General features: G+C 41.2%; 2 protein-coding genes across 2 annotated transcripts; one reads left to right on the top strand and one right to left on the bottom strand.

The window, feature by feature from the left end:
• Nucleotides 1-5,734: 5,734 nt before the first annotated feature.
• Nucleotides 5,735-7,439, bottom strand: LOC6618418. Its single transcript, XM_002042655.2, has 4 exons — nt 7,097-7,439; nt 6,871-7,037; nt 6,566-6,804; nt 5,735-6,258 (listed from the first exon to the last, which is right to left on the bottom strand). The coding sequence occupies exons 1-4, from the start codon at nt 7,426-7,428 to the stop codon at nt 6,094-6,096; spliced, it is 903 nt and encodes a 300-aa protein (XP_002042691.1). The 5' UTR covers nt 7,429-7,439; the 3' UTR covers nt 5,735-6,093.
• A 4,507-nt stretch (nt 7,440-11,946) lies between these two features.
• Nucleotides 11,947-12,320, top strand: LOC116802059. Its single transcript, XM_032725111.1, is given in 2 exon segments — nt 11,947-12,226; nt 12,229-12,320. Coding segments are annotated over 2 exon segments (261 nt in total). The 5' UTR covers nt 11,947-12,057.
• Nucleotides 12,321-12,748: the final 428 nt, after the last annotated feature.

Genomic DNA, 12,748 nt, shown 5'->3' with positions numbered 1-12,748 from the left:
GGGATCTGGCCAGCTGGTCTGGGAGCCGAGAAAGCCCAGGAAGCCCAGGAAGCCCAGGAAACGCAGGAGCTCAGGGACAGCGAAACTTATCGGTTAGTGTTGCTCGGGGGCAGCTGACAATATGTCGACACGGACTTATCGCCGTTTAATTAATTTGCGCACACCTCAAAGGTCATGCCGGTGCATTAAGGCCCAGTCACCTCTTAAGCAGATAGCATTTATGAAATTATTTAATATTTTTCGCTTCTTATTTTAGCCGCATTGTTTTGCATTTTTTCGCGGCATCCGGCGCAGATTTATGGCCAAGTCGCAGTGACAGCACAGTGACAAGCGCAGTCACAGTCGCTCAGTCAGTTTGCCACTCTGTCAGTTAGTCACTCTGTCAGTTTGTCACTTTGTCAGTGTGTCTGTCGGGCGGCCAGAAGTGGCGCGCTAAACTTGCCAAAGTGGCAACAGATACATCAGGCACTTCCTTCATCCTGGCGCAAACTGATTTATTTATAAACGTATTTTATCTCTGGCTGTGACAAAGCATTCATTTCGCATTCCGGCCAGGCGAACAAAAGGCGATGCTCGGCAGCAGAAATTAAAATACAAAAGTGCAAAATGTTTGCCAAACTTGTTGCGCCCGTCAAAGACAGAGAAACAAAATGTGCGTGCTTATTCAAAATAAATCAAAAGGATTTCGTTTATCCCACGTATCAGCTAAAATTCATCCAATACTTGTATAGATTATATAGAAATCACTTCTTGCATTGTGCTAGCCAAACAAAATGCCTTATTTTTTCTCCGTGTAGCTGCAAAAAGTGCAGTGGTGGCCCCAAGGGGGCGGTGTTGAGTTGAGGTGCCTCATCAGCAAGGTCATTTTTTTTGTCTGTCGATGGACAAAGACAGCATCCAAAAAAGAGTCAACAGGAGAAGAAGGAAGATCTGGCTGCTGTGCAGTCGTGACAGGAAGCGATTCCTGGTAGTGTTGCCGCTGCACAGCGAGAAATAGTCGAGTATTACTATTATTTATGTACCTAAAATATAGATATATCATTTAAATTTCTTAGCTATTAGGAATATTTCTTACTATCTTTCTGCTTATCCTGAGTTGATAAGGATCAACTGGTTTACTTTTTTTTCTGCGAGTGCAGCTGTCTGTGATGCTAAATGGTTGAGACAACAACGCTGTTTGTCATTACCGTGCGTTGGTTATTTTTGGGCAGGATGCAGTTTTCCCCCGGCAGCAGCTACATCAATGGGCACGGAGCAGCAGGAGGTGCTGCCCGCCCGGTTTGTTTTGCTCCGTAGGTGTCAGTTGGTGGGGACCCTCAACATTCTGTTGACGACGTGCCGCAGCTTTCAGCACGCAACGAAATGGTGGCACCGTGGGCAAAACTGGAAGAAACTACAACAATTTAGTTATATATATGAAGCTTCTGGATAAAAGAATCATTCTTAAGATAACATAGCGCTGGTAATTGGTTTAAACACTTGTAGTTAAGTAGTTAATAGATTAAGTAACTTATAACTTCTTCCCTCAGTATGAGATTCCCTAGTTGCTACTGCTCTTTCTGACTTCTGTCAAACTTCATAGCCATACCCCACTGTACCACCACGGCAATTGCTCGCAAGTGAATCTACAGCTGCGGCAATGAAATGGCCCAAAAAAGTAAGCCTAGCTAAGATACAGATACAGATAAACACACGGCGCTGGAGGTGCGCCTGAACCGTCTGAATCGGACAAAGTTACACACAAATAACGTATAAAAGTGGCTTATAAAACAAAATTTGTATGAATGGTCCATGTAGCGCTGCCTGCTACGTGACATGACATCTCCGAGATACAACTTGTTGTGGACCCTCTTGCTTACACCTCCCACCACCGACCTCACACTCCCCTCCGAAAAAAAAAATTTCGGGCTCCTCTGGAATAGCTACCTTTTGGTCTGGTCTGGAGCACTTTGCCCACTTTTTTGCGGCTTTGAGTCTGCTGCCTGTTGCCGGCAATGGAATAATTCCCATCAAATCACGTCCCGCCCTCTCCCCTTTTATTTTTTCTGTTTTATTCCCCTTTTTTTTTATGCGGTGCTCTTCAAAACTCAGATACAGATTTCTGCTGCTTTTCCTTCTGGCTTGTGCGTTGTGTTTTTTTGTATGTGATATGCCGAGCATCTCAAAACAATTTGTAAGACTTAAGCTGAGTTTGTTTGGTGTCTTGCATAAATTATAAAATCCGCAAGCTGAGTGCCTGTGCAAAATAAAAAACAGCAATGATAAACAAATACCGGGAAAAGGGAGCAGGGAAAGGGGCGTGCTAACAACGAAACTTGCTGCAGATACACAGAAAAAAATTCAATTAGTCAATGATTATTTTCTAGAAATGGATACAAGGAGGAGGAGAATCTCTGTTCTTGGTCTATTATCAAGTGTTACCTAATTCGGAGCAGGATTCAATGGCTTTTATAATTTGTTTCATTGTTTTTACACACAAATCTATCATTTTCCTAAATATATACAACTTATTTCTCTCTGTGGATAGAAGAGATTCCCGACAGATACATTTGTATCTCTCTATCTCGGTTTGCATAAATTTATTAAGCGGCTAAGCCAGGCCGAAATTCACAATTCTCAATTACCGAAAATATGGCAGAAAATCTGGTCAAAACGTTGCAATCGTGCGCTTTATCCTTCTAATGTGTATCTTACGGATGCGAGATGCGGACTCTCGACTAATCCGAGTCAATAAAATCCTAACCAACCCCCCATTTTGTGGGCCCCCTTTGCTCCCTTTTTAACCCACTTCCTGCCGGAATTTGCTGACCGTGGTCGAAATTGCAGCTGAGGTCCTCCCATTAAATCTACATTTTTGCGGACACCATGTGTGTGTGTGGTTGTGTGTGTGTATGTGCCTTTGGTCACAATTGAAATTTACGCAGAGCCGCATTATTAATCTCAAGATTAGATGGAGTCTTATTTTTGATAAACTGGAATACGAAATACCTAACCGTATGCATAAATAGAAATACATTAGTGGGGTAGAGAGTTCAGTGCTTTCCGTACAGTGGGAAAAATAAGTGGGTTGAATAAATTACATATAAATTTAAAAAGCAGTATTAAATGTAACAAAGAATACGAAGATTTAGGTATAGATTATATACGATAGCATTAAATTTAAATATTGTAATATGTAGTATGAAATCGATGTGAAATGTTGTCAGTTCTTAAAACAATATTAGGATGATTAAATTTAATTTCCTAGATGTATAAAACATGTGTGCGATTCTAGTGGCATTAAATATTTAAGCACACTGTCTGAGAATGTTCCTATGTAGAATGTTTGCGGAACAAGCTCAGATATTATCCGATGAGCCCCTCCCCCTCAGCCCTTCGCAGTCGTCTGGTTCGATGGTATGTGCCTCGTTTACTAAAAACCAACAAATATCTTAGCCGTTTTTTAGAGCCAAACTCCGTTTGATTTCATTCCTTCCCTTTTTTTTTGGCATTTCGTGTGTGCACTGTGTGTGTGTGTGTATGTGAACTCATTGTGCTTGGAGGTTTGATAACCCCGATATAAATCTGGAAAATGCCGCAGTCACTCACACACGCAGTTTCTGGACTGCTTTGGCTTCGTTTTGGCCAGGCTTTTTAGACTTGGCCGAATGAGATTGGACGGACCTGGGGCTGAAGTTCAATGGCTGGCATACGGATTCGCATTCGCATTCTCATTCAATTTGTGTGTTGGCGCTTTGAATTTTTCATGCGACACGTCAATTATGGCCATTACTCAATTTATTTATTTATTTTCCTATTTATTTATTTACAATACGGCGGCCGAACTCGATTTGGACATGGGTCAGGTTCCTGGAGGACCTCTATGAGTTATCCACTTCGTTGTTTTTCGTTGTTGTTTTGGCCGTCTGGAGAGTGCTCATGAAGATAAATTAATTTTTCCAAATGGGAAAATGATGGAGTTAAGGGTTAAGGGTCCGTATGGATATTTACATATGTTTAATCCGGGACAAGGGTCATCGATGACCCATGGCACCTTATAAATAGTCATAAGTGCCTCAATTCAATTTGTGCACAGGAAACAAAAATGCATAGCTAAATTAAATTATAACTCATTGCTATATAAAGAAATATATAAACTTAAGTTCTACGAACTTAATTTCTTTCTGTGCCGCGCTGAGTATTCCCATTGAAATTGTGAAACATATTTTTGGGGGGTGTGCGTAATCCATCATATTGTGCGGATCCTGTCTGGAAAATGCTAATGTGCTTCTCACTGTTCTGGGACATTTCTGGGCGGGATGAGCTGGGAATCCGGTGCAAAGTCCATTCAATCTTCATTCCCAATGCCGCTGCTTTTATGGAGCTTCACGTGGCTGAGTGTGGTAAATGTGTAAACTTTGATGCAGGCGACGCACATAAAATTAAGAAAAGAACTGGGCGAAATGGGATTGGGTGGATTGGTCGGATTGCAGCCAAGGTTATGCCTTTTGCCCAGAGATGGCGCCGTGACTCACGCTGGCCCATCGATCCGCCCCCCAATCAGGACACAAAAAAACATATCCCGCCCGCATTCACATTCACATTCGCATTCGCATTGGTTCATCCATTCATTCATTCAGCCATATGCACACTCAATTCATTCACACGCCCGAGGAGCTGGAGGTCCTGCCATTCATTACGTGGGCATGGCTGAATCGTAAATACAAAACGGACCAAGGACAGCGAAGGGAAACTGGAGATGGTGGGAGGGTGAGGGGGGGCTAAAGGAGCGGCTAAAAGGACCAAGCCGAATCCCGGGCCCGCATTGGATTAGTAGCGAAATGAATAGCTGCAGTTATCCTGCCACAAAACCCTGTCCCGATTCACTTGACACTCACAGAAAATATAAAAATATGAATATATGTGAATATATTATTCTATTAAAGGGGCAGTAGTGATAAAGCAGCAGTACGTATATCCATCTCACATACTTATTAATTGAATTTTGCAATGTGTGCCCTTTCTCCAACATTTTCTCGCAGTGCACTCTGCATTTTACGAGCATATATGCACATGGTTGTGGGCGAGTGGAGCGGAGAAGGCGAAGGTAAGCAGTCGAGTTGAGTCTTACAGGAACATGCAGTTGGTTGGTGGGTAATGGCAGGGCCAGAGATGGAGAAGTTTTATGAATGCTCACCGATTTGCCGCCAACAAATCTCCGCCTGGCATCGCCTTTTCACCAGTGCGGCCACCCAATTTGGGGCGTTTTTCCAGAAACCATTTAAATTGAAACCGGGCAAAGCCAGCAGCGCACCAAAAGCACCACAAAAGACAGCCAGCCGGCAGGCAGCTGGCAAATTGAGGCTCGAATGTGTTTTTGTCAGCCGCCTCATAATGTCTCATCTTTTGGCCATCATACACACGCTGCTTTTGGTCTTTGGCCCCATTGGGCCATTGAAAATGGCTATGACACCTCTAAACTATTTGAAATTGCTTCAAATTGACCTCGTTTCGGTGTCTGAACACGATGTAATTTCGTAGCAATACACTAGCAAGAACATTCTCGCTTTTAAAAAAATAACTTTTTATGGGTTATTTACATTTTTAAAGTATTAAATATGGTCAATGTTAAAGAGATTTCCAGATATTAATCCTTTAAATAGCATGCCACACTTTCTCCTCTTTAAAAGTGCCTCTAAGTTATTAGCAGCAAGCTTGATTTAAAAGCCACTTCAAATTTATATCCTACATTTATTATTTTATTTTTATTAAATATTGCCAAAAAAAAAATCATCTCACAGAGTGAGGCAAACTGAAAACAAAGAAAGCGACCTAAAAGGAGCTGTCAAGCGAGCAATTGAGACACATTCCCCCAGAATTCTAAGATGAAGATGGAGATGGAGTTAATGGGAGTCGACTTGACTTCTCCTGCTGCATGGGATATGGTGACTACTGGCCAACTCAACTGTGTCGGACTGGTGACTGCAACAATTGTTTTCAATTTGATTTGCAGCAAGTAGAGCGAGCTGCGAGGCAGCCAAGTGTGTGCCAGTTCCCCTGCCAGTCTCAATCTCCATCCTCTGTATGCCGAAATGTCCTCTAATGTTCGGGCTTTCAGTTTGAGGCGCCTTCATCATCATCAACATCGTCATCCCCATCCTCATCGCCATCGCCATCGTCGTCGTGATCATCATCATGGCTGTCGGCTGGTGCTCCAGTTGCCAAAATGTCGTTGGCCAAAGTTGATGGTTCGGTTTCGGTTTCGACTTGGTTTACAGCCTGCAGCAAAAGGGGCAAATACACAGTGGAAAATTGAATCAAGCATGGCCTACATGATTTGTATAAGTAATTTTCCATTAAAGATATACAAATTTAAAATATATAGCTGACAGTTACTATTAAATACATGTAGTTATGAAACTATTACCAGAATGAAGCTTAATTTTAAATCTTAAAGTTAGTTTCAAGGTATTTAGGTTACTGTTTAAATTCGTAAGGTTGTCCCCTTTGAAACATTTTCCCTGTGTACTCATATGATGGGGCCCCTGAAAATCGCCGAGGAAAGCTAACCCCTGGTGGCACTTACATTAGGAACCAGCTCGGTGCCAGCTTCACTTGCGTCCACATCCACATCTACATCCTCATCCTCATCCACTTCCACTTCCACAGGCAGCTCGTTACGCTCCGGGTCGCTTATTGAATTTCGCTTAGTCCCCGTACCCGTGGCTATTCCGGTGCCCATTCCCATTCCCGATCCCACATCCCTTTCCTCTCCAGGCACTTCCAAGCTGCGCGGCAACAGCGGCTGCTCTACGGATAATGTATCTGCATTTTGGATAAATTCATTAGCGGTTTTGAATGTGAATGGACTTTGGAGGAGTTGGAACTCACGCATGTCCACATGGTAGCCACGATGATCAGCGGTGTAGAACACCGTGGAGTACTTTTCGTTCGGCAGTGGCACCGAATAGTATCCCTTCTTGGCCAGAACGAGATCCTTGCCCACGGGCAGCCAGTAGGCGCGCTCATATCGCGTGTTGCCATTATCCAGCTGATATCTGTGTGATAAATATATATATATGAATAACTTGAAGTTCTATAGAGCATTATACCTTACCTGAACTCGTACTGCCCGTCCAGTGATCTCTGATCGAAGCTATCGACGAGACGGGGATTGGTCTCGGTGTGACTGGGTTTCTGCACTACAACCAATGGTGGCTGTGGTTGAGGCTGTGGTGGTGGTGCCACTAGTGGTGGCCAGTGGTGCACGTGCTGGTGGCGATCCGGATTCGCGGTGGTTCTGCTGGTGGTGCTCCTTGGCGTGGTGGTGCGCCTGGGTCTGCGGGTCCAGCGTGCATCCACGGGCTGAAGGAGCAGCAGGATGGCCAATGTAACCATCAGAGAACTAACTCCCAGCCCAGCATATATCTGCTTGAAATGTTGGAACATGTTGCACACAGAATTCGATAATTGATTATGTGGCAATGGGGCGAATCGCTGGCTTTTATATACCCGCAGCCAGCGATGGAGACGCAGACCACTCGAGTGAAGTCTTTCGGCACTAAAGATGAAAAATGTCCATGCGAAAAGCAGGAACAAGAAAGTGGCAAATGAAGAAAGGCCTACAACAGGCTGGTTCTGAAGTATAATAAACCCCTCTTTTGCCCAAACGTCAATGCCAATGATTTGGAAATGGCTTTGGTGGCCAACACCCACACTTCTTTATTTTCTTCCTTATCAGACTGCTCTTCAGAATCAGAGCTGCCCGATGTAGATACACTTTCTTGCCACCAAAACTGGCTGTATTTAAAAAAAAAAAATATTAAATATTTACTATATGTATTTTTCATTTATCATTACCATAAACTTTATTTAACATATATCAGTAGTTGCTCGTATATAGCATATATATATCAAGAATTTTCAAGCTAAAATGCGAGAATATTTTATATATAGTTATTATATATTTTCTAGCTAAATTAATATTTTGCAATTTGGCCACATCACAGACAAGGGCAATACAGAAAATTCATTCATAATAATTACTCTGGCGTTTGTTCTGCCTTTATGCTCTGTGCTTAACCCTTTAAAGGCGTCTCTTTATTCCCCTCGAGAAACAGACATCTCTGATCACCAATCTCCAACCCCCCCGAGAACGATTCTTTTGTCGGGCTTTTTGGGTTTTTGTGAGGCGTCACGGTGGCTTTTGTGATTTTGACAGCGTTTTTGGGCCGACGCGTCAGATCCTTCGGCCTGTTTACTCCGTTTGTTTGTTTGATTATTTGTTTGTTGCGCCGGCCGACCGAAGTGTGTCAGGCCCAGATGCAGGACAACTCATACCGATCCCGGTTCCGATTCCGATTCTGATCCCCAACTGACTTCCATCGACATGGTTCATTGACCAGTCGCGTCATCGTCCCACATTGCTATCGACTTGGACCATCTTTCCAACGTACTTCCCCTTTCTTGAATCCGGGAGGTTTTTTTTTCCATTTGGTCATCGATTTGGTTGCCCAGTGTGGGCGTCTCCATCTGCCCCTAATTGCTTAACCCTTGGGTACGAGTGTGTGATAAATGCCAGACTTCAGACTCCAGACTCCGGACTTCAGCTGGTATCCATAGCACCCGCTGGGTTGGATATTTATGTCCTTCTCGGCTTTTGTTTGTGATGACATTAATTTGACAGGGATATGAGGCAGATTGTTTAATAGTGCCTAGTATGTGCTAAATTTTCCATATCATGTTTATACTATTTATACAAAATAACATTGCTTTAGTTATTTTGGCATTTATATATATGTATATATACAGTCCGGTTTGATAGGAAACTCTTTTTATTTTTTAAAAAAAGTAACAAGCAAAACAAACAAAATCGCGTAGATTTTGTTTGCTTATGATAATTAATGTTTTGCCAAATGAAACAAAATGAATCTGCTGATAAATTTCGGCATAATTAATGATCAATCTAATAATGCAAATTCCTGCGATATACAAATCTTTGATCGATCGTTGACACTTCATATATTGGATTAAGTCAGATTGCTCTCGGCGTGTTGGAGGAGGAGGCAAAAAGCACAGCAGTCAACCAAGGGTTAAGACCATCAATTTGGCTGATTAAATTCTCGAGAGTCCGTCAAACCGCACGCGTAATTAATAAATGTAAGAATTTATGAGAAAACAGTTCGCCCACTTTTCGCACCCTTTCCTTTTCTTAATTTCTTTCTTTTTTAACTCATTTCTCGACATCTCAGACTATCAAGGTGTATTAAGGTGCCGACTAACGGACGCCGATCTTATCGCATTCGTTTGAGTTTTAATGGCAGCGACTTAAGATATTTCGCATGTAAATGCCAAAGGCATCGTAAAAAGGAGTTCGAATGTGCAGTTGAAATTCGGAGCAATGCGCACAACAAACTAATAAATATCTCCAGCCGTATATAAGTATAAAATATTGTTTAGAGCCAAACCGAAAAATGGCAAACTCAGCTTTAGCTCCGTCGCTCCATCTCTGTCCCTTTGTCTGTTGCCCTCTCTTTCGGCATGTGTTCACGATATTTCATTTCCCATTTCCCCATTTCCCAACGGGGGGAAAGCCCCCCCCCCCACTAGCCCCTTCATTTCTTATAGCCATGGGCCAAGAAGTGTCCAACCCATCGTTGGCATTTTCAAGTGTCTAAGCCATGAATTTATATTGCTCGATTTCGATTTAAAAGTATTTCGGTTACATAATCTCGGCATTTTTATCACATTCCAGCACTGTTTGATGCTCCGGGGCCAACTTTCCCCGATTCGTCTTGCCAACTGTCCTTCTAGACACCCAAAAGACACGCAAAAAATTGAAACGAAATGAAGAAAATCCGCCCAGAAACCACCCACTGTCCTTGTTGTGGTGTAAATTGCTCAATTATAGACAAGTTTGTAGCTCAGGCCCATTTATCTGTGTATCTGATTGTGAGTATCGTGGTATCTGCAAAGTTTGGCCGACAAAGTTTCGCTTTAAGTTGATTACTTCATGATTTTCAGTTGACCAAAATGACATTTTTCTGTGGGTTTCGTTGAAAAATGTGTGGAAAACGGATTCGAAAATTCTTAGTATGCGTTTGTGATTGCAATGAAATCTATATGATGATTTATTTGAACCTTGTTAACCTCTTTCTTAGGCTTCTATTTATGGGAAATCAATCAAAAATACAGTTGTTACCATTACCTATATAAACTATATAAAGCTTATAAATATAACAAACATTAAATTGGCATAGCACTTAATAGAATTTATTTGTTTAGAAATTGTCTGTTTTCACTCGTGGTTGACTCATGCAAATGACAGCAAACAGAAACAGAAACCACAATAAAAATCACGATCAATCGCTGAAAGTTCAAAACGTGAGCTAAATGAACCTGTTTTGTTTTTTATTTCTGTGGCTCGTCTGCCCCTGCCACTTCGTTTGGCTTGACTATATAATCCAAAAGGTCGGCATATACACAAATATATATATACATACATCTATTTACGTCCTATATATCGCTATAAAGCCACGCGCAAGATATGCAAATAGACGGGACAATATGAGCCACAATGAAATCTTGTTACTTTTTACTTTTCAAATGCAAAGAAGACTCACAAAATGTTCTGTTCTCGCCGTTTGTTGATTTAGGCAAATTCGTATTTAAGCCAGAGTCAAGCAAACTTTGGGGACCCGCGGATGTGGCTCCAGATACGGTTGGGGGATATGGTGGATGCGGCTGCGGATGTGGACGTGGATGCGGGCAACCCCTTTTTGGCGACTTGGACTAAACAATTTACCCAGAATATGCGCGTCCGTCTTGGGATAGTCGCGAAAAGAAAAACACAGGAGCAGCCACCACAGAATATACAGGCAGACCTCCTTAACTTGACCAACGCCCTTAGACATAAAATTCAGTACTATTGAAAGGATTTATAATGACAACTTGCCTACAAATGGTAATGATACATTTTGTAAGGGGTAATACATAAAAATTGACAAAAAATCTAAAGAAGTAGAATTAATCATTTTGAATACAGCTAATTACAAATGCTAACCAACCCAATCTCTGATTTGACGGATTTAAAAAAATTAATTTTTTGTTCAATTTTGGCAATTTCGGTATTTGGCATTTCATCAAAATTTGCAAAAAATTGCCAAAAAATAGAATTTCCATTTTTGAACACAGTTTGATTGGAAATTTAATTACGAGCTCAACGAGGTATAAAATTCCATATTGAGGCTATTATTTTTAAAGTTGTGGCAAAGAAACTTATTATTTCACGTACGAAATTTGATATTTGATATTTACAAACGGAATTTTCGTCCTAACTTCGATTAAAATTGTCATACAGATGAAAGAATAACTGTTTTGAGCAGCTAATTACCAGCGCTAACGATCCCTATCACCTTTTGAGAAATTTAGGAAAATTAATTTTTGGCTAAATTTTCGCATTTTTTGTAAGGGGTAACATCATCAAAATTTGCAAAAAAGGGTCAAAAAATAGAATTTAAATTTTTGAACACAGTTTGATTGGAAATTTAATTACAAGCAAAACGAGGTATAACATTCCATATTTAGGCTATTATTTTTAAAGTTGTGGCAAAGAAACTTATTATATCACGTACGAAATTTGATATTTGATATTTACAAACGGAATTTTTGTCCTAACTTCGATTAAAATTGTCATACAGATGAAAGAATAACAGTTTTGAGCAGCTAATTACCTGCGCTAACGATCCCTATCACCTTTTTTTAGAAATTTAGGAAAATTAATTTTTGGGTCAATTTTCGCATTTTTGCAAAAAATGGCGAAAAAATAAATTACCCCATTTTAAATGCCAATCGATTGGAAATGAATTTACAAGCTCAGCAAGGTATGACATTCCACATTAAACCGAATTTTTGCAATTTTCTCATACAGAAACTGTTTTGCCTAATGGTTTAATAGGAATTCATCAAGTCTACAATCCGTGCTGGCGAAGTCGACCTGTACCGGTGGGCAGAACGCTGCAGAAAGAGCAGGAGATACGGCGGGAAGTAGAGACAAAAGGCGCTTCATCAGCAACAACAATGACAGCTAACAAACAACCGTTAAGTGCCGCAAAAAATCGCCAAAAATTGAAAACTGTGGGAATACTGCTGCACGTCAGGGACGCCGCAAAAGCCACGCCAAGCTCACACATAGCTACAAATCTCGTTTGCCCATGGTGGGACGCGTACACAGAGAGAAAATGTGGGGTAACCAAAAATTAGGAGTGTTAAAATGGCAGATTCCGCCTCTTTTAACTGCAAGTTCCAAATCAAATATTATATTTATATTTGATGTTATTTAATATTGCTTAATATTTGATTAGTAAATATAGATTTGCCAAGTCCGCTCTACATTTTTTTTCTCTCTGTAGCAGAGAGAACCGGAGTACCGAGGAGGCGAGCGAAAATAAAAGACAATAAAAACAAATAAAAAGTATTTTGAAATGCCATTTGAATTAAACTTGAAACCAAGAACCAACCGAAGGCAACTGAAACAGTGGCAAAAATAAAGCGCATAAAATGAATGAAACAAAAAGCGGCGCCACAGCAAACAAGGAAGTGATGACTGTACGGGTAAACCCCGCGAAGTCGGTTTAAGCGATTGTTATGCTTCTTATGCGCTCAAGTTCTTTATGGACCACGGTTTCCTGTTTTTATTCCCGAACAACCGTGCTCAAAGGAATTTGGCCGTAAAGTATGCCAAAATACGGTCGGACTCTCCTAATTTCAA

The sequence above is a fragment of the Drosophila sechellia genome, chromosome X, assembly GCF_004382195.2.
Source record: "Drosophila sechellia strain sech25 chromosome X, ASM438219v1, whole genome shotgun sequence".
Lineage (NCBI taxonomy): Eukaryota > Metazoa > Arthropoda > Insecta > Diptera > Drosophilidae > Drosophila > Drosophila sechellia.
Note: the sequence above shows the minus strand (reverse complement) of the source record. Positions and strands in the feature narration are given on the sequence as shown.